The following is a 27,987-nucleotide window of genomic DNA, read 5'->3' on the forward strand; positions in this document are numbered from 1 at the left end:
AAAAACAAAATAAAATTCACCACTGAAGTCACTGGTCTTCCACTGTTCAACAAACGCCAGCTGTGGTTTGGCTGAACATTAATGCTTCAGCCACTGCATTAGGTGTAAAAATATTCTTGATGCCCGACCTGTCTCTCTCTCTCTCTTGTTCCTGTCCACTTCATGTCTCTCATCTTCTCTCTTGCCGTCTTGGTCTCTCCTGCAGTCAGAGTCGTGGTCGGCGCTGCTGTGACTCGGAGGCTGTGCTCGGGCCATATTTTACATGTTGCCCCTTTAAAGTTTGTCAGTCTCGACGGTCTGAACATCGGTTCACATCAAATTTTGGCTCATCATTTATTAACCCTCAGACTCGGCCCTGTCACTGCTCTAAATGAGGCCTTCGATTATCTAAGAAAGTATCTTTTGCTTTTCTTGTAACTGAATTTACACTGGTACTTGCATAAAGACCAGATATGTGCCAGTGCAGGATACGTTTTATTTTTTTTAGCTCAGGGGCTGCAGATTTGGTCTAAATGCAACAGAAATTTCTCTTCATGTGTAAATTCAGTCATGTCCACTGAATGTAAAGGAAAAGATGCACAGCTGATCACAACCTGTGACTGAAATGTTTTTGTTTCTTTTAAACAAATGCAACTAACAGTTCTTGACGCCGTTGAAAGATTGTTGACAGATGCTGACGTCCTCCCCCAGTATATTTTATTTTATTCTATACATGTATACCCCCTATTATTGTTGGTTTGATTGAATCCTTCATGTAACCGTATAATTTCATCATGTGATTGTACATAGCTAGAGCGCAGACATATATCTCTGTATAGAGTGAAAAGTAATGTAATAAAAAGAAAATCACCTTTCTAATGGCGTGTTGAACTCAGTTTTTACATGTTGTTTGAAATGAAAATATGGTGCATCCTGTTAATGAATTTTTCTTACCAATAATGATACAATAATCAGATTTTCACTTGTAGGTTATTTTATTTGCAAATGCAGATATTTAGGCGTATAAACAAAGCACATGAATACATGTATTTAGAAACGAGGCATCAACAATATAATAAAGCAACAGGACTGTGGCCTATTTTAACAAAAGTTTTGAGCTGCATAGAATATAAAGCTTGAAAAACACGAACGTGACAATTTTCCCGTCAAGGGATCATATTTACATGACAGAAATATCAGGACATGTGATTCAGATCAATACAGGCTTGTGTGAAAATCACAGTATTGGCAACAAATAGAAAACAAAGGATCATATCTCCAAAAAAAAGTGCTAATGCCTAAAAGCATTTGAAGTATGTGTGTAATGTAAAAAACAAATATTTAAAGAGCAAAGACTCACTGCTGCCAGCAAAACCTAACCGGTGTCGTCTAGAAAGTTCAGTAACTCCACAGACACACTACAGTTGGCAAAAAGCAGTAAAAACATCAATGAAAACTTAATCTACAAAACGCAAACTTAATAAATTTGTTTCAGTTAAGATACAAAGTGAGTCTAAACTCTAATCATGATTGTATACGCCGTTATATAAGCTGTTCTTTTGTTATAACAAAATGCATTTTCCAAGTATTAATGATGTTCATATGCAAATCCTGTGCGTTCATTTTTTACCAATGCAGGACAACAGTGACACTCATATAGTTATAAAAAGTTGTGCACGGCAGTGGTCGGCTTAACAATAGAAGTAATTAATAATCAGACCCATTTGTTAACTTTGCATGAGCTGTCAAGCTTTGAAATGTCTTATAATAAAAAAAAAAAGTGTTACATCCCACCAAATACACAAAACAATTCCATATGAACACAGTAGTTGTGCAGAAGGAGTTACTATATATGCTGCCTGTAATCTGCTTGAGCCGTTCATACAATTAATACAGTTAATAGCATTAAACAAGTTTATATAACCAGACAGCTCTGACTGAAAAACTTGTCTTTCGGGCGGTAAAATGACCAGTTATCATTAATGAGGGGTTTTAATTGTTCATTATGAAAGAAGGCAACACCAGGTAGTTTTAATTGGCAGGTTCAACTTTGGCCTGAAACGGTTTAAAAGACGATCCATCTGCTTAGACTGTGATAAACGTGATATAAGTAGTGTTCATTCTGCATGTGTAAATCCAGCTTTGAGGACATTCAAGCAAAAACATGTGGACGTTTCCCTTAATGGCTTTAAGCTCTAGGCAAAGATTAAAATGTACTTATTTTTCTGTTTACAAATTGAACCTAGTCTTGCGTAAAACTAGTTTTCTCCCAGTTTGTTCTACCACAGCGAACCAATTTAGGCAAAATGCGTCTAAAGAAGCTCCAGAAAGCTGTCATGTTGGAGGTGGCGAGGATGGGAACTAATTTTAATTCTTAGGTTGTAGGTAATATGATTTGTGTTTTGCTCCAGGTTATAATCAGAATCAGACGTAGGATTCTTCAGCGAACAGAAGCTGGTCAAAGTCTTGCTCTGCTGTGGGATCGCTGCATCTCTTCAGCCACTCCCTGCGGCTCTCCACCAGGGCGAGCGCCACCTGCTGGCTGCTCTGGGGGTTACTGGAAGGGTGAGCGGAGAAGTAGTCCCTCACTGCCTTGGTGGCGTAGGGCGAGAGGCAGAAACGGGCCTCTGTCGTCCCCCCCTGTGAATCCACCTCTGTCACCTTCAGTCCGGGGTCGCTGGGCAGCCTCGCCCGCGCGAGGGTGGAGGCTCGGTCCACAACCTGCCGCCCGGGTTCCGACCCCCGGCGCTGGTAGAGCCTGGCGTTGCACTGCTCCTCCACAGAGCTGGACTTGTTCTGCTTGAACAGGGACAGAGACGGCCCACGCTGCTTGTAAAATAACGGCGACAGCTTCTGGTCTTTCGCTTCACTTTCCGCTGCACCCCTGTGGTTGGTGTTGGCCTGGATTTCACTGAGCTGCCTGACGGTTATCGGGGAGTTTGTGGGGTGGAACCAGGAGGATTTGGGAACTTGGAGACTCCCAGTAGAGCGGTGGTGGGAAGGAGGGCTGGATGAGTCCTGTTTCAGATGATGGGACGTCTGAGACTCCTGGCTAGGCCTCGCCTTCACGTGACCACCACCCCCTCCTCCTGCATCCTTCGAGCCTCTGCGGGATGATTTGGGCTTGGATTGGCCGCTGGCAATTTGTTTTCCTCCTCCTCTTTCACCTGCTTTTCCTTTCTCTTGGATGGGTTTCACAAACGTGAGCGACTTATCAGCGGGTCCTCCCTGTTTTTACAAACACAGACAGTCATTCAACTATTTTACTCAAATATTTGACCTAAACAGTGCGTATAGTTTGATTCTATACAATCTGCTATAATTAGACTGTTTTACTCACCCCTGTCTTGTCCTCTTCCTCCTTCTCCAAGTTGTCTTGTTGAGTTAGGGACAGCCTCCGTCCTTTCTTTAGCCAGGAGTTAGGATGAAGGCCCCTGCAGCCCTTTAATGTCCCCCAGTTGAGTGGCTCTTTAGGTGGGGAGTCTTTTGGACAAGTCCCCACGTCTGGATGTCCACCGGAGGTCAGAGTTGAGCTCGTGGCGAGGGGTGCAGAGACGGGGACGGAGGAGGGAACAGACAAAGAGGGAGAGTTGGAGGGCAGGTCGGTCTTGGTCGGGTGAAGCCCCCGGCTGGTCTGGTCACCGCCGAGGGAGTGCAGGGAGTCCAGCGAGTCCAGAGAGGAGCGGGTGGGCGCAGGGGAGATAGCGATGGAGGAGAGGCTGGAGGAGCTCGCCTCCAGAGCTGGTGATGTCACACTGGGCAGGTTTAACGTGTGTGGGAGGGTGAGTGTGTTGCTGCTGGGCTTCTTCTCTTCTCCACCATCTTTATCCTCACCAGGGAGGCCGTCGGTGCTTCTTGAAACGCACATCCCAAACTTGGCCACGTACGCTATCGCTGGCTCTGAGCGCCGGCGCTGACCGTGCAGACCATCCAGCGACAGAGCGTCCAGGGTGGCGGAGTTGTTCACAGTTGGTGCGTCCTGGCGGGGACAAGAGACGTCCTGTCTCCTTAGTCTGCTTCTCCCCAGTGGGTGTAACTTGAGGCCGTGCGGGCTGACAGTTCGGTGTGCGTCTGCGTCCGTGTCCGGGTCGTAGTCGCTGAATGTGAGGATGGATTCCAGGCTGCCTTGTAGCGGTTTGGGTCTCAGGTGTCTTCTGTTGCAGAAGCCTGGAGACCCGCCACTGCTGTTGTCCAACTCATTCTCCAGACTGTCATAGGACGAGTCGGTCAGAGGGTCCAGCCAGTCTGATGGTGCAGAGGAAGGAGCAAAAGTTGACAAAAAGAAAAAGGGAAGAGGACGACAGAACTTCTGACCCTGCATTACTTGTGTGATTAGTTCTTATTATATGTCAAACATGATGTAGGTCAAAAAAGGTATTTTTAAATCTCTAAGCAGACTTTATTACAACCTGGCTGAGCCAGTAATCGACTTATTTTATTTCTTTATCTAAAACGCAAACTATTTAGTTCAGGTAGTGATTTATTATGGAAGTAATACAACTGCAATTTTCAGCACTTTATCCAAAATCCAAGCACTTTTCAAACCTGAAAACACTACGTTAAAATTCAAGTTTTTAAAGGATTTTGGGCACAGATGTTGTTGAGGGTGAATAGCCATAAGCTCAGGGGTCGTAGCTGCTGCCAGATGTGAGTCAGAGGATCTCTCTCAGTGACTAAGATATTTTCATTTTCAGAAGAATGTGACTGGGGTCAACAAGAAAAGTAAAAATAAACTAGAAAAGCAATTTCTGAAGAAACTGCGGGTGTGAATGTCGCAAGCTGAAGCCAAACTGCAATGCTGCCTCGAATAAAATTAAGTGTGAAAGATTTGATTGTTTGAATGTTTGTTGAAAGGCTGACGCCACACTGATTAGCTGCCATGAAAATAAATCAATATTTGAATCATGTAGAATATTTGAATATTAGTGAAAAGGCCAAATGGTTTGAATTGGTTGAAGTATGCTGAAGTTACGCAATGACGAAAATCATTGCATTCTGTTTTTATTTATGTTTTATGCAGAATCCCAACTTTTTTGTAATCAGGGTTGTAATCAGTCACTCGTCCTGATCAATAAATTATACAAATCATTCATAAGACAGTAGATTTCTACTGTTATGTCCAAAATCAGAATGTGTGCGGGACATCTAGAGGAAATAGACTAATAAGATGAGTGTTTAATCTCTCCAGTTTGTGTACCTGTCCCCGTCTCGTCACTGTCCAGTCTCTGTGGCGGTCCTCCAAACAGGGACAACGGATCCTCTCCCAGAATCTGCTGACAGTGTTCAATCATGAATTTCACCAGCTCGCAAACCTGCAGCAGACAAGACGGAGACAAAGATTCAATATTTAACAAGTGTAAGTATTGTTTTAATATTTGTGAGTGTCTGTTGTCCAAACTTTTTCAGTTGTTACAAGGCTTAATGATTTTTCCAGATATCATCTCTGAAGTTTGCTCTGCGTCATTTTACTTTTTCTATAAAGCTGATTTGAGGCATTCCTATGAGATTAACACATTAATGCAGGAATTAATCACAAATGTCTTCTAATAATAATATTTAGATAACAGTTTGAGCAGCTCAGTATTTGTGAGATTTTTTCAGAGCAGTGGTTAATAAGGTCAAGGTGGACGTTTGGTGGATTTGTTGCAGCTTCTGTGCTGTTTTTCTGTTTTTATGTCCTGCAAACCAAACTAACAAACTTCTCTTTGTTACTGAGCCGTGACGCGGCTCAGACAAACTGATTTCATTGTGTTGCAACAATCCTGGGTGACAAAGTCATTATAGCAGAGGTAGCCAAAGTTACAGCAGCCAACTCTTATTAAGGTCAAATTCCACAGAGTTTGAGCTGGTAAAGTGAAAAAAATGTTTTTAAATGTCAAACACTGATCCCACTTTATGTATTTGCTGCTGTCCATATTTTGGTGAATTTTTAAGTGAACAAGTGTGAGCATTCAGAGGGACGTCAGATAAAATGGTTTGAGAAGCTTCCTGTGGATATCCAGAACTGGAATCCATTAAAACCGACTGAGTTCAAGCTCAGCACAGCTCCCCTCTGTCCCTAAAAATGTTAAAATCCATCTTTCAAAGCCGCACCAGGCACTCTTACCTTCTTAGTTCCCTCTCCCTCCACCTCGGGGCTACAAGGCGCTCCGGGAGGCCAGAGCATGCTGGGAGCGATGCACACTGATAAGTTAAAGCTTGTCATCTGGTTCTCCTGGGCGTTGCTGCAGATGCCGTGCAGCATGGCCAACAGGTAGCGCAGCAGCAGGGCGTTCTCTTTGGGAAGACGACAAATCATCCTGCACAAAGACAGAGGAAGAGGAATATAATCAAATTAGAGACTGACTTTGACCCACCCACAACACTTTATGATCGGTTGAATTTTTTAAAATTCTTTTTAAATTAAACATAAGTTTAAAGGCATAGACAACTTTCAGTATTTAAAATAACACGAGGAATCTCATCAAATGATGCTAAAAACGTACAGCAACAGTATCAAGTCCATGTTACCTCTTTACGTCCTGCACTTGTTCTTCCTCCTCCTCTTCTTCCTCCAGCACGTCCATCCATTCTTCATGCAGCTCACAACACAACAGGCTGCCCGGGATACTGCGCAAGAAATCCTGCAAACATGATGGTGGAAATGTAGCACTTATTACTTGTATTCGTTCCTAAAAACTGAACTGGTGTTACTTGGTGTAAGTGAGATTAATGACTGTTAATTTGCTATTACAGTGGATTGAGACAATATAAATAATGAACATGAATGAGAAATCTCCAGTGCTGTGGTTTAAAGACGTGACAGAGTTTAAGCTCTGTGTTATCTCTGCAGGTAATAACAGATTATAATCCTGATCACACTAACAAGCCAATCTGAACAGCTTGTCCTGCTGGTGTAGCCGCAGAGCTGCACGCACAGGCTGAGTAGGATGGATGCAGATTAATTTTGTGCTCGCAGATGTGGGTCAGTAACTAAGTGATATATGCAAACAAACATCACACACGCTGTTTCTCAAGTTTAACAGGTATGTTCTCACCTTAAAGACTCCGGCTATGATAAAGACGTGGTCTCTTGTGAGAGGAAGTTGAAACTCTCCACTGTCCAGAGAGTCCCGCAGCTCCCTGACAGCCCGAGCCCCCGCTGGCCGACGGAAGATCCCCCGAGTCCACGAGCCCTCGTAGTACAGAAACGTCAGCATGTCCTGGAGAGATACAAGAGAAGAAGTGAAGGTTAGTGTTCTGTGATGTAATTTGTACCTCAGCCTGTCTTAAATTATCACCTGTTTCTATTTAGTTATTCTTAAATGGCTAAATTCTCTGTGAAATCAGATGAAGAGTCTGTGTTTACATTTCCTCAGATAAAGCTGCAGTGAGAAGGATGTTAGTCAGTTTAAAAGGAAGGAGGAGATTTTTCTTTCTATTTCTGACATCATTTATTGGTTATGGCGGAGGAATTATTACCACGTTTGTCCACAGGGGCCTCTAAAATCATCTTAATCGTTCATGCTATTCTGGTTTTCAAATCGGTTCTGAACTGTTGGTGATGAAATAAATTCTCAGAAGTGAAGTTTAATTGTTTGATCAAATAGCTCAGACTGTAAGAAGAAGGTTGAGGACTCTGAGGTCACGGATTCAATTCCCCAAGTACGTGAATCAGTTTTAAAGGCTCCTGTTGAATTCTCAAACAGTCTAATAAATATTTCTTCCATCCTGCTTGAGGTAACTTAAGGTTGTTTTTCAATATACTGTATACGTATTTTTGCTCAAAAACAATATTTTGTTGTCCTAAATAAACGTAGGTATCTAGAGCCTGTGCTTGTCTATTCTGAGCTACTGTTGAAACATGGCGGTGCAACATGGCGCCCTCAGAGCATCAGGTTAAAGTAAATTAATTTCACATCTGTGACTGTACTCACTCACCATGACTGGCTTTGGCAGAGTGTTGTCTTTACAAACTGAGCTGAGCGGCTGACCGAACAGGCAGCCACGGGCCACACCGAGTGACAGTTCATTCAGGTTAGAGGCGGAGCCTCGCCAGAAGGCCCAGGTGATGAGGGAGCGCCTCCTTTTAAAAGGCTTCTGAGTCAACTCTATAAAAAGGCAACACAGCATCCCATAATGCATCAGCACTGATACTCGATCCTCTTATGTTTGTCATTTCTTTTTAAAGAGGGTGATCTCACCTGCAGACACATGCAGGGTTTCAGCAGGTCGAGGTTTCAGGATGAACTGGCACTGCTTGTACACCTGCAGCTGCTCCATCTGCATGGCCGCAGCGGCGTCCCTGCTGCTGCCGCCGCCGCCGCCGCCTCCCTGAGACATCGTGTGTCTCACATGACTCATCTGGATACTGAAGGGAAACTCATGACCTGAGACAGAAGAGAGTGAGCAGATTCACTCCCTGCAGGCTTGATATTGTTGCTATAGCATCAACACCACCGTAGCATCGCATATTAGTCAGCACACACTCTGTGACCCCTCACCGCTTTCCTGCAGCAGCAACATCACAACACACACACTCTCTTCTCTGGGAATGAATGGTGCTAGTGTGTCTAAAATACATCTCACTCCTGTATCAGGGCTTAGAGCAGTCATTGTCGAACTCTACAACAACACGAACTGATGATATGTTGTCATACTGACCGATTAGAGGATAGGGGGCGTTGTCCCTCTTGGAGATGACCCACAGCTGGAAGTCCTTCACGTTTCCCTGACGGAGACACAGACAAAGACAGTCAGAAAAACAAGATACACGACTCAACACAGCCTCAGAGAACAAGATGCCTTAAAAAAACCCATCAGATGTGACAAAGAGTCATATTCTCCTCTAAGTTCACATGGTGTGTGTTTACATCTCATGTAACCAGCACAGCTGCACTGGTTAGACCTCAGGGCTTCTGTGGAAACATCCTCTTTTGTTTGGTAAGGAAATTTTGCTGCAGCTGAGCTTTTGTGGCAACACTGCGTGCTTCCCCTTCAGCTAATTATACTTCATCTTGCCCTTGTCCCAGTGTGAAGACTACATGGGTCATTTGCAGCCAGAAGTAGCATGGTGCCCGGTCAGATACCTGCCCGTGGCCAGTGTCTAGTTCATTTTGAAAGATGATGTACAAAAGAAAATGTGAAATGGTCTACAAGACAACCTTCAAGTGTCACCAGTCCATTAGCTCAGAAGGGTAGAGTGTTGCTGTGAAGTTTTGAGGTTCTGGGTTCAATACCTGTCTGAATTTTGATGTCTGAGTCCAATGAAAAGCTCTGAGACTAACATAACACATTTGATTGAACAGCTCAGCCTGATAGAGGACTCTTCTGACGGTTTGATCTTTATGAGGCTCAGTGACTCTTAAAGGCTGGCGTCCCCCCTAAAAAAGTCAAAACCTCTGAGAACCCCATTGTGCTCACCTGAACAAATAGCTCAGCTTGTAAGATGACACATTTGAACTGTGAGGTTGTGTGTTCAATCCCCATTACCTGCAGTAACTTTTGAAGGCCAGAGTCCACAGAAAAAAGTCAAAACCTCTGAAAGCCAATTAGAGACCGCTTGCTCCAATAGTGCAGGTTGTAAGAGGATGGCTTTGGTCTTTGAGGTTGGGTGTTCAATTCCTTATCATCCCCAGTAAATTTTGAAGTCCAACACCCAAAGGAAGAGTTAAAATGGGGTTAGAACCAAAGTTCAACTGTCTGATACAATAGCTCAGGCTATAAGAGCATGCCTTGGAAAGTTGAGGTTGTGGGTTCAATCCTTATCATCCTCATCATTTTAAAGTCCAAAAAAGAAAAGTGAGAGCCAGAACTTGACTGTCGGCTCAAATAGCGCAGGTTTTAAGGAGATGTATTTGGACTTTAAGATTGTGAATTCAAATCTTATCAGCCTCAGTGAATTTTAAAGTCCAACACCCAAAGTGAAGAGTTAAAAACGCTCAGAGAAGTTATTCAAGTGCATTTGGTACTTGGTGGCGTGTGGGATTGGTCATGGCACCCTGTCGTTGGGCGGTGAGCACGGCATCGGTTTGATTCCATCTGTGGTTGGGTAGTGGAGGTAGTGTCTGGAAATGATCCTCAGAGCTTTTAAAAATGAAGGAGCATGTATCTTAAACCAGTGTTTCCCAAACCCTGGTCCTCAGGGACTCCTGCCCTGCATGATCAGCTCGTCATCAAGCCTCTGCAGAAGCCTGATAACAACCTGAAACTGAACTTTCTGAGTGCTAGACAAGTTGTTTATCAGCTCCTGCTGCTCAGTCTGACAGTGTATCAAGATCCATTCATATCTCAAAAATATGCTCCACCTGCACTCTTAATGTCAAATTAACATAAAACATACATGGTATTAGTCTTAATGTACTCAAGAAAGGATGGAAGTATGTGTTAGCACAGGGAATTAAACCATCAACCTTCAGACAAGACACCCTTTAGTCTAACCACTGGACTAAATCAACAACCCCTTCTCTGGCCATGTCATGTCATGTCATGTCAGTCTCACGTCAGCACTAGTCTGCCAAGTCCCCATCAGTTGTACCAAAAGGATGGTTTAACTGGTGATTTAGTCTTGTGGTCAGACTCCAGGGTTTGTTGTCTGAAGGTTGATGGTTCAGTTTGTCATTTTACCATCTACCTAAACACCTCCTGCTGAGAGGTGGAGGATCTGAAAACCTTTATGTTGTCTTGTACAGCACTGATACTGCTACCTTTTACTACATTTTCTTTGCTTTTCACAATGAAAATAACTCAAAATTACAACCACGCCTCTGAACACCACATAGTCTAATATTTAGACAATAAAAACTCAGGAGCAATAGCTCAACATGATAAGCTGTTCATAGCTGATACCAGAGGTGGGAGGATCAATTCCCCACTCACCCGTCCTGAGATTTTCAAAGTTTTCTCTTCAGCGTTGTGACCAAGAAATACAACTAGGAACAAGAACAATTCAAGTCATTCCTTGCCCATCTGATTGAATAGCTCAGGCTGTAAGAGGATGGTCTGAGAGGCTGAGGTTGGGAGTTCGATTCTCATGAGACTCAATGACTTTTGAAGGTCGTAGTCCAAAGAAAAAAGTGAAAACCTCTGAGAAACAACACTTGAACGTCTGATCAAATAGCTCAGGCTGTAAGAGGAAGGTTGGGGAGTTGGAGGTTGCGTGTTCAAGACTTATGAAGCTCGGTGACTTTTGAAGGCCGGAGTCCAAAGAAAAAAGTGAAAACCTCTGAGAAACAACACTTGAACGTCTGATCAAATAGCTCAGGCTGTAAGAGGAAGGTTGGGGAGTTGGAGGTTGCGTGTTCAAGACTTATGAAGCTCGGTGCCTTTTGAAGGCCGGAGTCCAAAGAAAAAAGTGAAAACCTCTGAGAAACAACACTTGAACGTCTGATCAAATAGCTCAGGCTGTAAGAGGAAGGTTGGGGAGTTGGAGGTTGCGTGTTCAAGACTTATGAAGCTCGGTGCCTTTTGAAGGCCGGAGTCCAAAGAAAAAAGTGAAAACCTCTGAGAAACAACACTTGAACGTCTGATCAAATAGCTCAGGCTGTAAGTGGAAGGTTGGGGAGTTGGAGGTTGCGTGTTCAAGACTTATGAAGCTCGGTGCCTTTTGAAGGCCGGAGTCCAAAGAAAAAAGTGAAAACCTCTGAGAAACAACACTTGAACGTCTGATCAAATAGCTCAGGCTGTAAGAGGAAGGTTGGGGAGTTGGAGGTTGCGTGTTCAAGACTTATGAAGCTCGGTGACTTTTGAAGGCCGGAGTCCAAAGAAAAAAGTGAAAACCTCTGAGAAACAACACTTGAACGTCTGATCAAATAGCTCAGGCTGTAAGAGGAAGGTTGCGGAGTTGGAGGTTGCGTGTTCAAGACTTATGAAGCTCGGTGACTTTTGAAGGCCGGAGTCCAAAGAAAAAAGTGAAAACCTCTGAGAAACAACACTTGAACGTCCGATGAAATAGCTCAGACTGTAAGAGGAAGGTTGGGGAGTTGGAGGTTGCGTGTTCAAGACTTATGAAGCTCGGTGACTTTTGAAGGCCGGAGTCAAGGATTTGACCATCTGCTCCAATAGTGCAGGTTTAAATAAGACGGCTTTGAACTCCAACCACCTTCTTCAGTGGTTCAGACTGTAAGAGGGAGGTTGGGGAGGTTGAGTCTCATCAGCCTCAGTGAAGTTAAAAGGCCAGAGTCCAAAAACAAAATTAAAAACCTTTGAGAAGCAAAATGTAGCTATTTGTTAAAATAGCTCAGACTGTAAGAAGAAGGTTAGGGACTCTGAGTTCAAAGGTTCAATTCCCCTGAACACTTGGTGGCGAGTGAGCGTATTAATTAGCTATTGTCTCTCTTGATGCATGACCTCGTTGGCTTCACTCAGAAAAACAAGTACGTTCGAGATGAACTGTGCCTCGCCTGGAGAGTAGACGAGATCAGGCGACCGCAGCAGGAGGTGGAGACGAAAAGCTGCAGTCAAGTCGAACAGTTTTCAACAGACATACAAGAGTGTAGAGGAAAAGATGCGAACATCCTGTTAGATCACCTGTAGGTGACCTGTAGTTTGCAGATCATGTTCATAGCTGAAGAAATAAAGTGCGTTCTTGATCGCTGATCGAAGTTAAAATAGAAGAGATCCCTCTTTTGACGCATCTGTTCTTTTATCTGCCTTGTAAAGCATTAAACTGTTCTTTTGATAAGTCATATATATATAACCCTTATTATTATCAGACACAATATATCTGCTTGCTGACAGATTAAAACTTCATTGCACAACAGAAGACTGATATGTCCAGCATTAAATATTACAATTACACAGAAAATTAGTATTTAATACAACACATGGTGTTTGTTATCAAAATTAGGAGCCAATCAGAGCCTATAAGCCTGTCAATCAGGTTACAGCCAGGCGTTTGCAGTCGGTGGAGAGCAGCTGCGGCACCTGGCTCTACAAAGTGCAGCCGCCTCGATCTCGTGAGGTTATTGTTGCCCACGTGTGCATGATGTCAGTGCAAGTCGGGATCAGGTCGGACACAAATCTAACCGGCATGCACTTTGCGGCGATCACCGCTGATCGATTCTGCGCAGGCCTGGCTCATCTCCAATGCACCTAGTGTCACGGCAGCTGAGTGTCAGCAGCTGAAGTTTCTTCAAAAAGCCCAATAACGACGATGGTGTTGATAAAAGAGGTACAGTGTGGATTCTCTGTTCAGCTTGTTCGAACTGAATATTAATAAAAAATGAATGAAAATTAAATGCTATTGAATATGTAATTATTATCATTTTAAAAAATTAAAGTGACAGGTAAAAATAGATTATGACAGGATTTTTATGACCCTGTCAGTCAAAATGACAGACAACGAAAAAGTCTAGTGCAACCTCTGAGTATCTCAATCAGTTTTAAAGGCGCCGCTTGAAAGGGAAAAGTTCTGAGAAACAACCCTTATCTGTCTTAGACTGTGGCGTAGGGTGGTAGATGACTGCGTGGAAGATTTGGAGTCATGAGTTCAATCCCATGGTGAGACTGGTCTCTGCAGGAAAACTTGAAGAAATCCAAGAAACAAGGTTCAACTATGTGATCCTGTAGATCCAAAAAACAAGGTTCAGCTGTGTGATCCTGTGGCGCAGCTTGATGGGTCAGTGGCTGGGAAACAGGAGGTCGTGGGTTCAAATCCCACCTTTGCTAAAAATTTAACAGCTGGTGAATCAAAGGAAGACCTGAAAACCTCAGACACACTCCATCAGCCTGTCAGCTCCTGTAGCTCAGCATGATGGGTGAATGGCTGGGAAACGGGAGGTCGTGGGTTCGAATCCTGTGCTCTCTAAAAATTTAACAGCCGGTGTATCAAAGGAAGACCTGAAAACCTTGGAGACACTACATTTATTTGTCAGCTCCTGTAGCTCAGGGAGATAGACAGTGGGCTCGAACACCAGAGGTCGTGGGTTCGATTCTTATGAGCCCCAGTAAATTTCTATGTCTGGCACCTGAGGTAAAAAGATAAAAGCGCCAGGAGAACTCACCACTTTTGAGTGCTCTGTGGCGCCGAGGGTTCGTTCCCGTCTTGGGAGTTAACAGGCTGTTGGATGCCTGGTACGAATCCTGCCTGGTGCGAGCACCGAGATCACTAGATAGGTGGGGGCGGTAGCTGGGTAGGCAGGGTGGGTAGGCAGGCTGGGGGGGGGGGTAGTCAGGCAGGCAGGCAGGGCAGGATAGGCGGGGGGGCAGGCAGGGCAGGATAGGCGGGGGGGTAGACAGGCGTGAGCGAGGCGGCAGGCAGGGCAGGATAGGCGGGGAGGCGGGCAGGCAGGCAGGCAGGGCAGGACAGGCGGGGGGGTAGGCAGGCAGGCAGGCAGGGCAGGGTAGCCGGGGGGGCAGGCAGGCAGGCAAGGCAGGGCAGGGCAGGACAGGTGGGGGGGTAGGCAGGCAGGGCAGGATAGGCGGGGGGGTGGGCAGGCAGGCAGGCGGGCAGGGCAGGGTAGCCGGGGGGGCAGGCAGGCAAGGCAAGGCAGGGCAGGACAGGCGGGGGGGTAGGCAGGCAGGGCAGGATAGGCGGGGGGGGTAGACAGGCGTGAGCGGGGAGGCAGGCAGGGCAGGATAGGCGGGGGGGCGGGCAGGCGGGCAAGCAGGGCAGGGTAGCCGGGGGGGCGGGCAGGCAGGGCAGGACAGGCGGGGGGGGCAGGCAGGCAGGCAGGGCAGGATAGGCGGGGGGGGCAGGCAGGCAGGCAGGGCAGGATAGGCGGGTGGGCAGGCAGGAAGGCAGGCAAGGTGGGAGGGGCAAGCAGGCCGTGGGAGGGGCGGGCAGGCAGGCAGGCAGGATAGGTGGGGGGGTAGACAGGCTGGGAGGGGGCAGGCAGGCAGGAAACAAGGAAGGCTGGAAAAAAGACTGGGGGGGTAGATAGGGAGGAGCTGAACCCCAACCCAAAAGAGGTTGACAGGGGGAAAAGTAAACGGAAAAATATTGTTTTGGATCCCTCCCTGTCTCTCCTCCCCCTCTTCCTGCCCCACCCCTCTTCCTATCTGGTCCCACCTCGGAACTGGACAGTCTTTTTTCCGGCCTTCCACATTTGTTTTGCTGCCCAGTTCCGAGGCATCCCCCCCATCCTGCCTGCCCCGCCCACCCCAGTCTGGCTGCCCCCCCGCCCCAGTCTGGCTGCCTCGCCCGCCTCAGTCCGGCTGCCTCGTCCGCCGCTCCGGTCCGGCTGCCTCGTCCGCCGCTACGGTCCGGCTGCCTCTTCCGCCCCTCCGGTCCGGCTGCCCCGCCCGCCGCTCCGGTCCGGCTGCCCCGCCCGCCGCTCCGGACTGGCTGCCCCGCCCATCTCGTGATCTCGGTACTCGCACCAGGCAGGATTCGAACCAGGTCTCCATCAACCTGTCGACTTCCAAGTCGCGAACAAACCCTCGGCGCCACAGAGCACTCACTTGAGGTAAGTTCTCCGGGCGCTTTTATCTTTTTCCTCAGGTGCCGGAGGTGAAAATTCACTGGGGCTCATAAGGATCGATCCCACGACCTCAGGTGTTCAAGCCCACTGTCTATCTCCCTGAGCTACAGGAGCTGACAGATAGATGTAGTGTCTCCGAGGTTTTCAGGTCTTCCTTTGATTCACTGGCTGTTAAATTTTTAGTGAACGCAGGATTCGAACCCACGGCCTCCTGTTTCGCAGCCGCTGACCCATCAAGCTGAGCTACTGGAGCTGACAGGTTGATGTAGTGTCTCCGAGGTTTTCAGGTCTTCCTTTGATTCACTGGCTGTTAAATTTTTAGTGAACGCAGGATTCGAACCCACGGCCTCCTGTTTCGCAGCCGCTGACCCATCAAGCTGAGCTACAGGAGCTGACAGGTTGATGTAGTGTCTCCGAGGTTTTCAGGTCTTCCTTTGATACACCGGCTGTTAAATTTTTAGAGTGTAACGCAGGATTCGAACCCACGACCTCCCGTTTCCCAGCCGCTGACCCATCAAGCCGAGCTACAGGAGCTGACAGGTGAATGTAGTGTCTCCGAGGTTTTCAGGTCTTCCTTTGATACACCGGCTGTTAAATTTTTAGAGTGTAACGCAGGATTCGAACCCACGACCTCCCGTTTCCCAGCCGCTGACCCATCAAGCCGAGCTACAGGAGCTGACAGGTGAATGTAGTGTCTCCGAGGTTTTCAGGTCTTCCTTTGATTCACTGGCTGTTAAATTTTTAGAGAACGCGGGATTCGAACCCACGACCTCCTGTTTCGCAGCCGCTGATCCATCAAGCTGAGCCACAGGATCACACAGTTAAACCTTATTTCTTGGATCTCTTCAAGTTTTCCTGCAGAGACTGGACTTTAAGAGTAGCAGCCTCGCCGTGAGATCGAACTCACGACTCACGACTCACGACTCCAACACTTCCACGCGGTCGTCTACCACCCTGAGCTACAGGATGAGACAGATGATGGTTGTTTCTCAGAACTTTTCATTTTTCCTTTTCAAGAGGCGCCTTTAAAACTGATTGACATACTTGGGGAATTGAACCCTTGAGCTGAGAGTCCCCAATCTTCTTCCTTACAGTCTGAGCTATTTGACCAGACAACTAAAGTTTGCATCTCAAAGGTTTTCAATTTTGTTCTTGGACTCTGGCCTTTAAAATTTGACTGAAATGTGAAGATTTGCCTAAGTTCTATCATTAAACTTGCCTTCGCCTATTAATTAGACTCTTCCTTCTTACTTACTTAATTATAGTATACTATATATTACTAGATATATACAAAGTATCTATATACTATATTACTGTACATACTACATATTACTATATATACTAGACACTGAATACTAGCAGTCTTACCAACTATCTCTAATTACTTGTACTTGTCTTAGACACTTCAATTTAAGCACAATTTCAGGGTTGATTCTCATGAGGTTCAGTGACTTTTGACAGCCAGACAAGCAACTGACCCAATACCTCAGTCGGTAGGAAGACGGTTAGGGAGGTAGAGGTTGTGGGTTCGATCCTCGGAAAAGACATCTAAGTATGGAGGGGTTCAGTCACAACGAGGGAAGTCAGTAAATATTTGTCAGCTGGTACTGGTTTTAAGATTTTTTTTTTTGCCTTTAACACTAAAATCTACAGGCCACAGGAAAAATGTGTATTTTTGATTTTGGTGTCACTGTACAGTAAAGTTAGTATTGTTTGAAAAACCATGATTCTCATGTCCACACACTCATCGCAAACAAACCGGCACTGATGTTTTTCTTCACTCACTATGATGCCGAACTGCTGCAGGGCCAGCCGGACCACCTCATTGGTTGAATCAGAGTTGCTGACAGGAAGCGTCTTGGTCTGATCAGAGAGACACACACAGGACACACTGACACACGGTACGGGATCCGTGAGGAAAGAGAGACAAGAACTACAAATACAAATACTGGGACGGTATTTTGAGGGAGTTTGGATTTTTACTCGTCAATCAGTTATGCTGTAAAATATATTTTAAAAGATCAAACTCTTGGCTATTAAACCTTGTAACGGTCCAACCTTCTACTGATTTAATTTTTTAATTAAATGTAGCACCCACGTGTCGTAGGAAGTTGAGAAGATGTTTCATTCAGCTGTAAATTAGATCTAGATTCTTAAGCATTTTAACACATTTTTAAGTTGAAGTTTAGAAATTTAAAATAACTGAAGACATTTCAGAAACATTTCAGACATTACATTTATAATATATATAATTTTCACCCCAAAACGGAAATGTTCAATTACTGAAATATTAATTGATGTTAATAATTTAATTTAATAGGAAAAAGTTTTTTCTTTGTAGGACATAGTTTGTCCCAATTTTCCAGAATTGGTGACACATGACCCATTTAAGCACTGGATCATTCACAAAGAGCCAGAAAATCCTGCAACTCCACCTCACAGGCAGATTAAGTGGACAAAAATGTGTTTGTCTATAAAGAGCAAACAACAACAAGTAAACTCACCACTGCATAAGTATTGATTCCCTTGCCGTACACTCTGAGAGGAATGGTTTTAGGTTCCTCCCTCTCCTTCTCTTCTTTTATCCGACTGCAGAGAAATCAAACGTGAAACAACATGTGAGATTCCTCCACAGACACACACGCTTCGTGTTGACGTGTGGACGTCAGAGTTTACCTTTTGAGGAGGGAGAGCCATTTCTCTTTCTGTTCTGCTGAGCTGAGGGGAACATGGAGAAGAACGTCACACATTACTGCAGTTCATGTACAGTATGAAGTAACACTAACTGTTTTAACTTAGCCCACTAGAAAACCATTTGTTTAGGGTCATTTTTAATCTTTTAATGGGTTTTTATCAGTAGTTCCAGCACGATTTTAACAGGTTTTAATCAGGTTAAGCAAGATACTTCTGAACTGGCATTTATTACCGTCATTGTTTTGCATTGTAGTGTATGTATTTTATGTAATTATTGCCTGCCTGGTTAAATAAAGGTGAAGTTAAAATCTAAATAAAAACTTGCATGGTGGAATATCATTTAATTTTACTCTCTGCACAGGCATTTATGGCTCATCCTGCCTGCTCTCTCGTCCTAAAGACCCCGTCCCTCCCTAATGGGTCTGTGGTAAGGAGGGAAGGCGTTTAATTAAAGTATTAATGTGTGTGTGTGTGTGTGTGTGTGTTACCTAAACATAGCGACACAGTTGCAGGTGGGCCAGCCCATGACGAAGCTCCTCTCCGGGCTCGTGCTTCCCTCACACACTTCGTCCATGCAGCTCGCCGTCCACATCTCACACACACGCACCTGGACCTTCTGCTTGAAGTGATTGGCTGACCTGCAGAAACACGAGCACCAGCGTTTGACCCAGGTATTAACCTAATTCACCAGTGAAGGACATGAAGAGCAGCCAACGTGTTAAACAATCGTCCTTACTTGGCTTTGGCGACCAGCAGTGTGTCAGTGAAGAGGAAGAGGTGTCTGTCCTGGCTCTGCATGCCTGTCTTCAGCTGAGCATGTCCGTGGAGGAGAAACGTCCTATCAGAGCCAGCCAGGAAGGACTGGACCAACGGGCATGTCTCTGGGCTCACAGGAACCAGGAAGCTGTCTCTGGAAATGCATGGAGCCATAAATCAGGGACAAATTTTATTTTGCATGTTAAAATATCCTGTTTTAGTTCAATGACCAAACTTTTTTTTCCCCCTCAAACACATGTTACAAAGTCAATAAAATGCTGTTAAATTAACTGACACCTTGGTAAAATGAGACAACTGACATTTCCCATGAATCCCTTTGCTTCATGTTACAACAAGGATAATTTTCTCTTTGGGTTTATTAGAACGTTGCACTAGATTTCCTCGTTCTCTTGTTCCTGCTGCAAAAACAGCCACCTAAACTATTTTTTAACATACTTTCGACAGAGTTTCTGCAGGGTTCACAAAGTTAGATTTAAGACTCTTAAAGGTCTTTTAATACAACCCAGCTACTGATAAAGTATGTAACAGAGAAACTTGCTTTTGGACTTGCGTGACCAACTGCAGCTGCTAACTCACTGGGTATCAGAGGGCATGTTCAGCAGCGCTGTCACGTAAAAAAGAAAGACTTGTTGTAGTCAGCCCCTGATTCTTATGATGGGTGGTCAGTGCCTCTTTTATTACATTATTCAATTCAGATCTCTGTCTCTCTCCGTCTGACAAATGTCTTCCTAATACCACATATTGAGTTTGCATGACCCACTTTGACTTGTCAACAGAGATCAATAAGAGATCAAAGGACTCCTGCACTATTTATAACGTGAACTGTGTTATGTCATTTTAAATGACAGGTGATTAGGTTGAGATTCGAGCGCTGGTTTCTGCAGGCTTCAGTCAAATCTAAAGATCCAGCAGAGCAGGATCTTTAAACTGACGCTTTTCCCAAAATTGTTAGCAAACTGAATCATGGTAAAATACTGGATGTTTATTGTGAATGTTAAATGTTGAAATGTTCATTGTTGTTTACATCAGAAACAGGTTAAAGGAAGAGAATCATTCAATTTCTCTCCAAGATATAAATGAGGGGACAATCATCACTCTCATGTCTGTTTATTAAATGTGAAGACAGTTAGCTTAGTTTAGCATAAAGGCTAGAAACTAAGGAGAAACCATTTACACCTAAAAAAGCCAGCAGGTAAAATATATAGACTGCAGACAAGACCATTATTTTTGTACTATACATTTATTGTGTTTAGATAAAGGAAGATGTGATGAGGCTGTTTTAGGTGTAAAATTAACTGTTATAGTACCAAATCAAAGAATAAAAAAAGGCTTAGAAACAAATTATTTAGAGTTATGTCATAACAAAAGGGGCGTACACACGGTCAGCAGTTCAGGTGGGTGTTGGTCAGTGAGCCGCCCCACGTTCTGCAGGATCTTTTTAATGAGGTTATTTCTTCTTCACTTTGGCAGTCTGTATGTTCAAAGGCAGACCTATTAATAGACGCCTCATCCTCTCTGATAAGTCTAGTTACAGGAGGATTAGTGGACTCAACACCTCACTCGGGGTTGTGCCTGGGGCATGCGAGCGTGTGTGTGTGTGTGTGTGTGTGTGTGTGTGCGCATGTGGGTGCACACATGTGTGAGTGTGTGGCTTCAGAGTGGCCTGACATCAGTGACCTCTGTGTAAATGAACTGGATGAAGTCTTGACTGTTTCTGGGGATGTTTTTGACTGATTTGCCCCCACGCTGCTGAGCACCTGCAGGAAGACTCAGCACATGAACACAACTCGGACGGCTTAAAATGTAGGATAAAAATGAGCGATAGCCAAACTGAGTCATGTGATCCTTTTGTCAAGATCATTGCATTACTATTTAGTTGGAAATGCTGCATTATTATTAATCTTAAAAACCTGGTAAACTAAGAAATGTCACCTCTGAACTGTGCCTCCTGAATTCTCCTTCACTTGCAGTCCAGGAGCTGACTACTGCCTTATCAAATCAGTCTTCAGATGTATTTTTCTGTACCTGGAGAGAGTCTTGGACCTGCTGAGAGCCTTGGTGATGACCAGAGACGGGGCGGACTGGCGCCGATAACTCTGAGACTTCATCCGCTAAAAGACAGACAAAACACAATTAATCAAAATCAAAATATTGTCACACACAGGTATAACTTTTGTGTATCCGGTGTGGAACAGAAAGTTGTACGCTCTCGTATTTGCTAAAAGTTTGATGTTCATCTTCAGAAATAACCATTTACCTCTATCTCATCTAAACAGGTTTCAATCTCAAAGGAAGGACAGAATCTACTCCATACTTATGTCATGCTTACACCTTCCTCATTCGTTACATAACCGAATGTTCAACACATTCATCACATCATCTGATCTGCGGCCTCCAAACGGACGGGACAGCAGGCTGAAGCAGGAGAATTTAAACACAAAGGAAGGTCAGAGCATGAAGATTAGCCCGGTGACAACATTTCACGGTCTGTATCACCGTCAGCGATCTATCTGTCCGTGCCATGACACTCCTGACCTCTCTCACACTTTAACTGATGGAAAATCTCAATTTAGTTTGTAGTCAGTACATTTAGGTGTTTGTCATACTACACACTGTCTTATTCTATACAAGAGTTTTAAAAAAGTTGCAAAATACGATCAAAATAACGCTGTAATAGTGAATTAATCAGCTGTTCCTGTGCTCCTGCAGCCCACCAGCTGCGGCCTGCAGCCATACTGAGATCCTGTTTTTCTTTGCTGGATCCTATTATCCTGATTTCCTCATGAGGATAACTGAAGTTTTATTTCATCTAATTGTTTAAGGATTTGTGAATGTGAAAGAGGGCAACAAACAAACAAACATTACATAATTACAGTTCTTTCATTGTATGTCAGATTAACACACCCTGTGTGTCGGTCAGCTAATAGTTACAGTCAGAAGTTTGACTAGTCTGCCTGATGGGAGAGAGGTTGATAAGTAATCTAACTTTTAGGTTTTGTGATTGAACTCAGGGAGTACAGGACACTATCTGACGTTTTATAACTAATGGCGGTTTGCATGTAACACTGTGACCACAGAGACTGCAGGAAGAGCACGAGTTTAACTCCACCATGATGGAAAAAACAGACTCAATCTGACTCTGTTGTACTTTAAAGAGATGGACTGGACAAAATCCAAAATGTTAAAGCCATTTTATATCTTTATTTTGCTTTATTTTATCCCCTGATGTTTTATGAAGCCTGTGATTGTTTTTATTTGCATTTAGTTTGCCTACGAAATATCAAAAAAGTGAAAAATGCTCGTCACAGTCCAAAGTGATTCCTTCTGTCAGTCTAAAAACACAAAGACTCTTCATTTACTGTCAGAATAATGAGAAAGAAAAGAAGCAAATCTTTACATTTAAGAAGCTGGAACCAGTAAATGTTTTGCTAAATAAAAAAAAATGACTGAAACGATTAATCAGTTATCAAAATAGTTGCCAATTAACTATCTTTCAAGTGACTTCCTCAAATTTTTAGGTCATCCTGAAGGGAACAAATTTTATAGCAATTCATCCAGTAGTTTTTGAGATATGTCAGGCAGGAATGAAGTGGTGGATCAACAGACTTAAAAAAAATAAAAAATCAAAAGCTCCACGGTGAGAAAAGATCAATCCCTCCTCTAACCACCGTGCACATCCACGCATTTTTGACATTTCACAATGTAACATGATTGATTTAACAGGGTCACACAGTGGCGAAACATTCCTGACACTCCAGCAACAACATGACAAAGTTACCTTTCAATCCTAAAAATAAACTAACATAAGCTAACATGGAGACATGGAGACATGGTGTTTACGCTGGGAAACAGATCCACTCAGCAACACCAGCCACCTCTTTATATTACTGACTGTGTTTCAACACAAAGCAGCTTTAGAGGAAATTCATTGTTTCCACACTGTCATCCTGCCAGCAGGTGCAGCAGGTCTGAGGGTACTGGAAGTCAATTAATTAAAGATGATCCTGCAAATAAAAGCTTTGAACCAGCAGGGATCAGTGGCATGACGGTGATATATTTTATATTTTTGATTCAGAACTGTACAGATAAAAAGACCAGGGGTTGTGCAGGTTAATTTAAGACTTATTAAGACTGTTATGAATTCAACTTAAGATCTATTTCAAGTTAATCCTGGCAAAAAAAAAGACTTAATTACAGTAACTTAAGTATTTAATTTCACATTATAGTGTTATCAACTGTTTCTGAATTATAAAAAACTATATAAATGCTGATTAAATTAAATTCTAGCACACTTGAAAATAAGACAAAAAAAGTTAAGATGCTAAAACTTATGTTCGCTGAATTAATGGCTATTAATCAACAATAAAATAATTAATTATTAGTGTTTGTGATGTTTGTGGCCTGCTCTCTGTTGTCTTTTATTGGAGCTCGGTCAGATCATTTGTAGCTAATTAGTTTGGAGACGCCTTAATTACCGGTGTTGTTGTTAATCTCTTATTCTGTCCAAACACGGACTCACAGCCAGTTCACTGCATATCATTTCTCGTGGATGTCTGAGGTATTTTGCGAACAACACGCTCTCAAAACTTTCCACGGACCTATTCGGTTGTTTGACTGTGTTTTATGGAGCCGTGGTGTCACTTGGGTAAAAGCACTGAACTTTGAACTAACCTCTCACCCGACTGGACCGCATTTACAATACAACCATTCATGTGTCGGTGAACCAGGAGGCAAAAATGATCAGAAAATGAGTTTAAGAAGCTAAGAAAAATAACACAACTTTCCATTTTTATACACTGGATGATCTGGAGACAAACTGCTCCTCCTTTGCGCGCAATCAGGTTTAAATTACTTCAACCAAAAGAAATAAAGACATTTACACGTCCACATTGTCCATTACAATTAAAAACTAATGTTAACAATAAAAATACAATATAGAAAGACATTTTGAAATCCTACCCGTTTGTTTTCTTGCTGTCCACCGCCTCTGCTGAGGCTGTCCTGTTGCTGCTGTGGAGACATGTTGTCCATCCAGCCTCCAGACGCTCTACGGCTCACTGTCCGTCTGTCCTCAGGTGATGTGGAGGAGACAGAAATCCCAGTAATGACCTCCGTCTCCGGAAGAGAGTAACCATCTCAACACAAGCTGGTTGAAAGTCTGTGGAAAACTTTTAGTCTGCAGCCAGGGCGCGTGGGAGGAAAACGTGACCTGCGAGGAGGAAAAATGAGTTGAGTTAAAAAGAAAACAAGCTCAGCTGATCCACAAATGTCTCCTTCCGTCTCTCTGTGTGTGTCCTCACCATCAATGAAAGGCTGTGCTGTAACCACAAGCAGCTCCTGTCTGGATTATCAACTGCTGTGCCACTTCTTAATGCGCCTTTACGCACAGAACGGAGGCGGCGCCAACGCGCTGCAAAAAATAGGTCTCACCTATTTTTATCCACGTTGCTCCATTCATTCAGCAGACAATCAGATTTAGTCTAAAACTAACAATGAGAATGTTAAGATTATTAAGTTTTGGCTTTGTTTAAAAAAATAAATACATGCAGAATTTCAGTCCAGTCCAGCAGAATGGACAGATTCTGGTTCTGGACTCCAAACTGCATCAGAAAAAAAAAGTAGAATTATTTCACCCAGCTGTCAGTCAACATGTTATTCAGTGCAGAAACAGACCAGTCTGTTGTCCTTCAGCATAAACAAGATAATTCAGTTATATTAGACTCATACAAACAATTCCCAGAAGCTCATTGAACCAAGTGACACAGTTATCTCATTATCTCATGTTATGTTGAATAGAATAAGTCTAAATATTGACTTCAACCATTTAATATTTATTTAAAATACCTCCTTTTGCCACTAGTGAAACAAAAAGGGCCAAAAAAAAGAGATGTAATCCAATCTCTTTAATGACCATGAGCAAAACCAAATAGTTTTTAAACCCAAGTACCACATTTTAAAGACGAGAATCGTTCTTCTTAACAACTACAACAACTAAGCTGCTCTAACCTGTGAGCTCTTTGACCCAAAAAAAAACTACAACACACTGTCTGGATCAGTAGTGGAATATAACATTTATGCACAAGTATACCTGTGCTTAACTTTTTTCTTTATACTTCACAACATTTCAGAGGGAAAACTTACTTTAATCATTAAAATGTTGTTTTATTTCAGTATTTTATCCTTTTAATAAACCACAACACCACTACAGCACTCTTCCGCATATTGGGCATTAATTAAAAAGTTCATATGTTTCAAATGCATTTTTTAATCATATCAGTGTAGATGAACAAAGTCAAAGGGATTCTGGGAACATTTTCTGCACTAAAAGAAGTTTTTTTTTTTAGATCCAATAGAGAGACGTTATCAGATTACAGGTCAACAGTCTGATCCTCATACTGTCAGTACAGTAGCTCCAGGCTCTCCATCAGTCTGAAACCACATTATTAGATTCCTGTGTCTCTGGGAAACAGTCATGAATAGTACTGACTGCTATCTAGGCCATAAGGTTGTAATGTAGGGCACATTCAAACCTTAAATGAAGCCGTTTTCCTTCAATTAACTCTACAAAGAGTCGTTGTCTTTGATTTGTGAAGCAGATTTTAACATCCTGAAGACGGAATAAAACAGGTATAAAATATACATTCTGGTCTACAATATATGATGTTTACAGGTAAACACCTGACTGTATGGAGGGAGGAATTCTTGGCACATTTTCAAAAGGAAAAATGACAATTGCCCCAAAATCGATAGCCCTTCTAGAAACAGAAGTGGGCCACAAACTGGGCTAGAGAAGAACCAGGCCAGAGAGTGAAGAACAGAGACACCGAGTATTCATTCCCCAAATTGGCCACAATCAGCCCCGTTAAAACTGGATCACTTCAATGATTACCTTCCCTCATGTTGATAATGAACAGCCTTGGGCATGGCAAAGAAAAGCAACGCGCCCCTCCTCACCGGCTCCCAACCTCCCCGCTACAAACACACTTTCACTACCCTGAAAACATCAATCAGTTTGATTCGATTGTGCCGCAGAGGTCGTCCAAATGTTGGACACAAAACTGATCCGTCACGTCTCGCTGCAACGTGTCACTTACAACCCTGATTCTGAAAAAGCTGGGACGCTGTGTAAAAGGCAAATAAAAACAGAATGCAAAGACATATATTCAGTTGAGAACAAAGACAAGATGTTTAAAGTTCAAACTGATAAACTTTATGGTTTTTGTTTGTAAAAATACACTCAACAACAGCAACATTGCAAGGAATTTAAGGATTTCACCATCTATAATCTATAATCCAGAGAAATCTCTGCACATAAGAACAATGGAATGGACACTGACTCCTGTGACCTTTGACCCTCAAACTGCACCACATTCACTCTGTAAAGCCTGACACATGAAATAACTGCCAGAAAATTTTAATTTTTTGAAACTGAAGTGTTTATTGGACCTTTCTATTTTCTTCTATCATATTTTATGTCAGACATTTATAAAAATTCATCGACTACAATCATTTTTATTTGAGAGACTGCAACAAGTGCTGTTCATTGCTTTTTTTAGTATATAGTATAAAATGGTTTGCGTGAAAATCAATTAAAGAGACAGTTATTAACAGGAGCTCACCTGCTCATAAATGTTTGCATACAAATGATCATAATGAGACCAGGTTGCACATGTAAAAATGCATATAAATATCTAAACTTGCACTTAAAGCTGCATTTTGGTCTTAAATTAGTGTGTTTTAGAGTGTATTTGTGATTGTGGTAGGAATAATGAAGAATGCATCAACAGACTAGTGATTGATTGATGATTTTAACATATAGTAAGGTATAAAATATTAAGTCATTAAGTCAACATCGCTGACTCCTCTGTTCCTGAGCTCATCTGAGATGGAGTCAATCGTGCTGCGGTCCAACAAGTCCACATCTCAGATCGTCTTCGTGCTGAAAGGGACAAACAGTTCCTGGAGCGACATCTGCTGCCATCCAGACGACGTCCTTCTCAGAGTTCAGGTACTGGACTGGTCTTCCTGCAGGCCAGACAACAGAGACCAGAGACCAGAGACCCTGCACTGTTGACGTGCCCTTATCCCAACTCTTCTGGACCGTGTTGCAGACAACAATTTCAAAATGAGTGTATATTTACAAAAAACAATAAAAGAAATCAAGTACAACAATAAACAATCAAGTTTTATCAGGTTGAAGATCAAATATCTTGTCTTTGTACTGTATTCAAATAAGTATAGGTAAAAAAAAAAAGAAGAAAATAATTGCATTCTCTCCTTTACATTTAACACAGTGTCCCATTTTTTGGAATCAGGGTGAAGAAGAAATGTTCACTGAATCAAACAAACACAAGACGGATGGACAGTGACCTCAGCGTAGGATTAATAACCTTCACCAACAACAGCTGTTGCCCCAAATATTTGTATTTCACATGTGCTTGATAACAAATGGAAGTTGGGTCTTGCTGTTCTGCTTCAGTGCAAATGGACCAAAAAGTCTGAAAAACAATAATTATTTTTGTACATGAATAACAGTCCTGACCCAATTAACACGTTAGATGTTTGAGGTTCTAATTTGGTCGACTGTAACAGGATCCAATCTCATTTATAGTTTCAGTTTTTAATAAGACAGACGAAACATATCTGTAAGGATGACGTAATGGACACTACTCTTATCTCAAATTCAGGGATGACATAATCTCTCTGTGAACACTATGTGATTTATATTTGCAATCAATGGTAAAAATCAACAGTGAATTATCAACACCCATCAATAACATTACAACACAAAAGGTCAAAAGTAGAGGAATCAGCGTTACTGTAGTTTGATAAATCGTCTTTATTTCATGTACAGATGCAACAGTTTTTACAACCTACCTGTGGAATCACGTTGGTCGAACTGAAAATTATTGATGTGGGTAAAGACCTGCGTGGGAGAGATGTCATCCACCTGCTCTATTTAAGAGCTCCAGGCAGAAAAATCATCATTTTGTGGCAATTTATTGTCTCAAAAGTGTAACAAGACAAACAGAACAGAGGAGTGTCCTTGACTTTTCCAAAAACAAAACTTGGGTGCTGAATCATGAACTCTGTCTTTTCTCTTCTGAAATTATTTTACTCAAGTAAAGTAGTATAT

At 43.1% G+C, this 27,987-nt stretch overlaps 1 protein-coding gene across 1 annotated transcript; it reads right to left on the reverse strand.

Moving 5' to 3' along the window:
* Window positions 1-1,491: 1,491 nt before the first annotated feature.
* Window positions 1,492-24,589, reverse strand: LOC146304782 (rho GTPase-activating protein 20-like). Its single transcript, XM_084713503.1, has 17 exons — window positions 24,152-24,589; window positions 23,811-24,060; window positions 20,877-20,962; window positions 18,811-18,984; window positions 18,563-18,712; window positions 18,057-18,098; window positions 17,885-17,969; window positions 17,166-17,243; window positions 8,623-8,689; window positions 8,163-8,348; window positions 7,900-8,069; window positions 7,017-7,181; window positions 6,490-6,602; window positions 6,086-6,278; window positions 5,177-5,291; window positions 3,320-4,224; window positions 1,492-3,207 (listed from the first exon to the last, which is right to left on the reverse strand). The coding sequence occupies exons 2-17, from the start codon at window positions 23,880-23,882 to the stop codon at window positions 2,404-2,406; spliced, it is 3,405 nt and encodes a 1,134-aa protein (XP_084569629.1). The 5' UTR covers window positions 23,883-24,060; window positions 24,152-24,589; the 3' UTR covers window positions 1,492-2,403.
* Between the last annotated feature and the right edge of the window lie 3,398 nt (window positions 24,590-27,987).

The sequence above is a fragment of the Lutjanus erythropterus genome, chromosome 24 (genome assembly GCF_056507025.1).
Source record: "Lutjanus erythropterus isolate fLutEry1 chromosome 24, fLutEry1.hap2, whole genome shotgun sequence".
NCBI classification, from domain to species: Eukaryota; Metazoa; Chordata; class Actinopteri; order Lutjaniformes; family Lutjanidae; genus Lutjanus; species Lutjanus erythropterus.

Bases quoted from the DNA above. Each gene is read 5' to 3' on its own strand.
- LOC146304782 (XM_084713503.1), bottom strand. From the start codon at position 23,882: ATGGACAACATGTCTCCACAGCAGCAACAGGACAGCCTCAGCAGAGGC. The intron at 6,603-7,016 runs GTGAGAACATAC...TCATGTTTGCAG, and splicing joins TCATAGCCGGAGTCTTTAAG to GATTTCTTGCGCAGTATCCC. The intron at 5,292-6,085 runs GTAAGAGTGCCT...TGTCTGCTGCAG, and splicing joins AGGGAGAGGGAACTAAGAAG to GTTTGCGAGCTGGTGAAATT.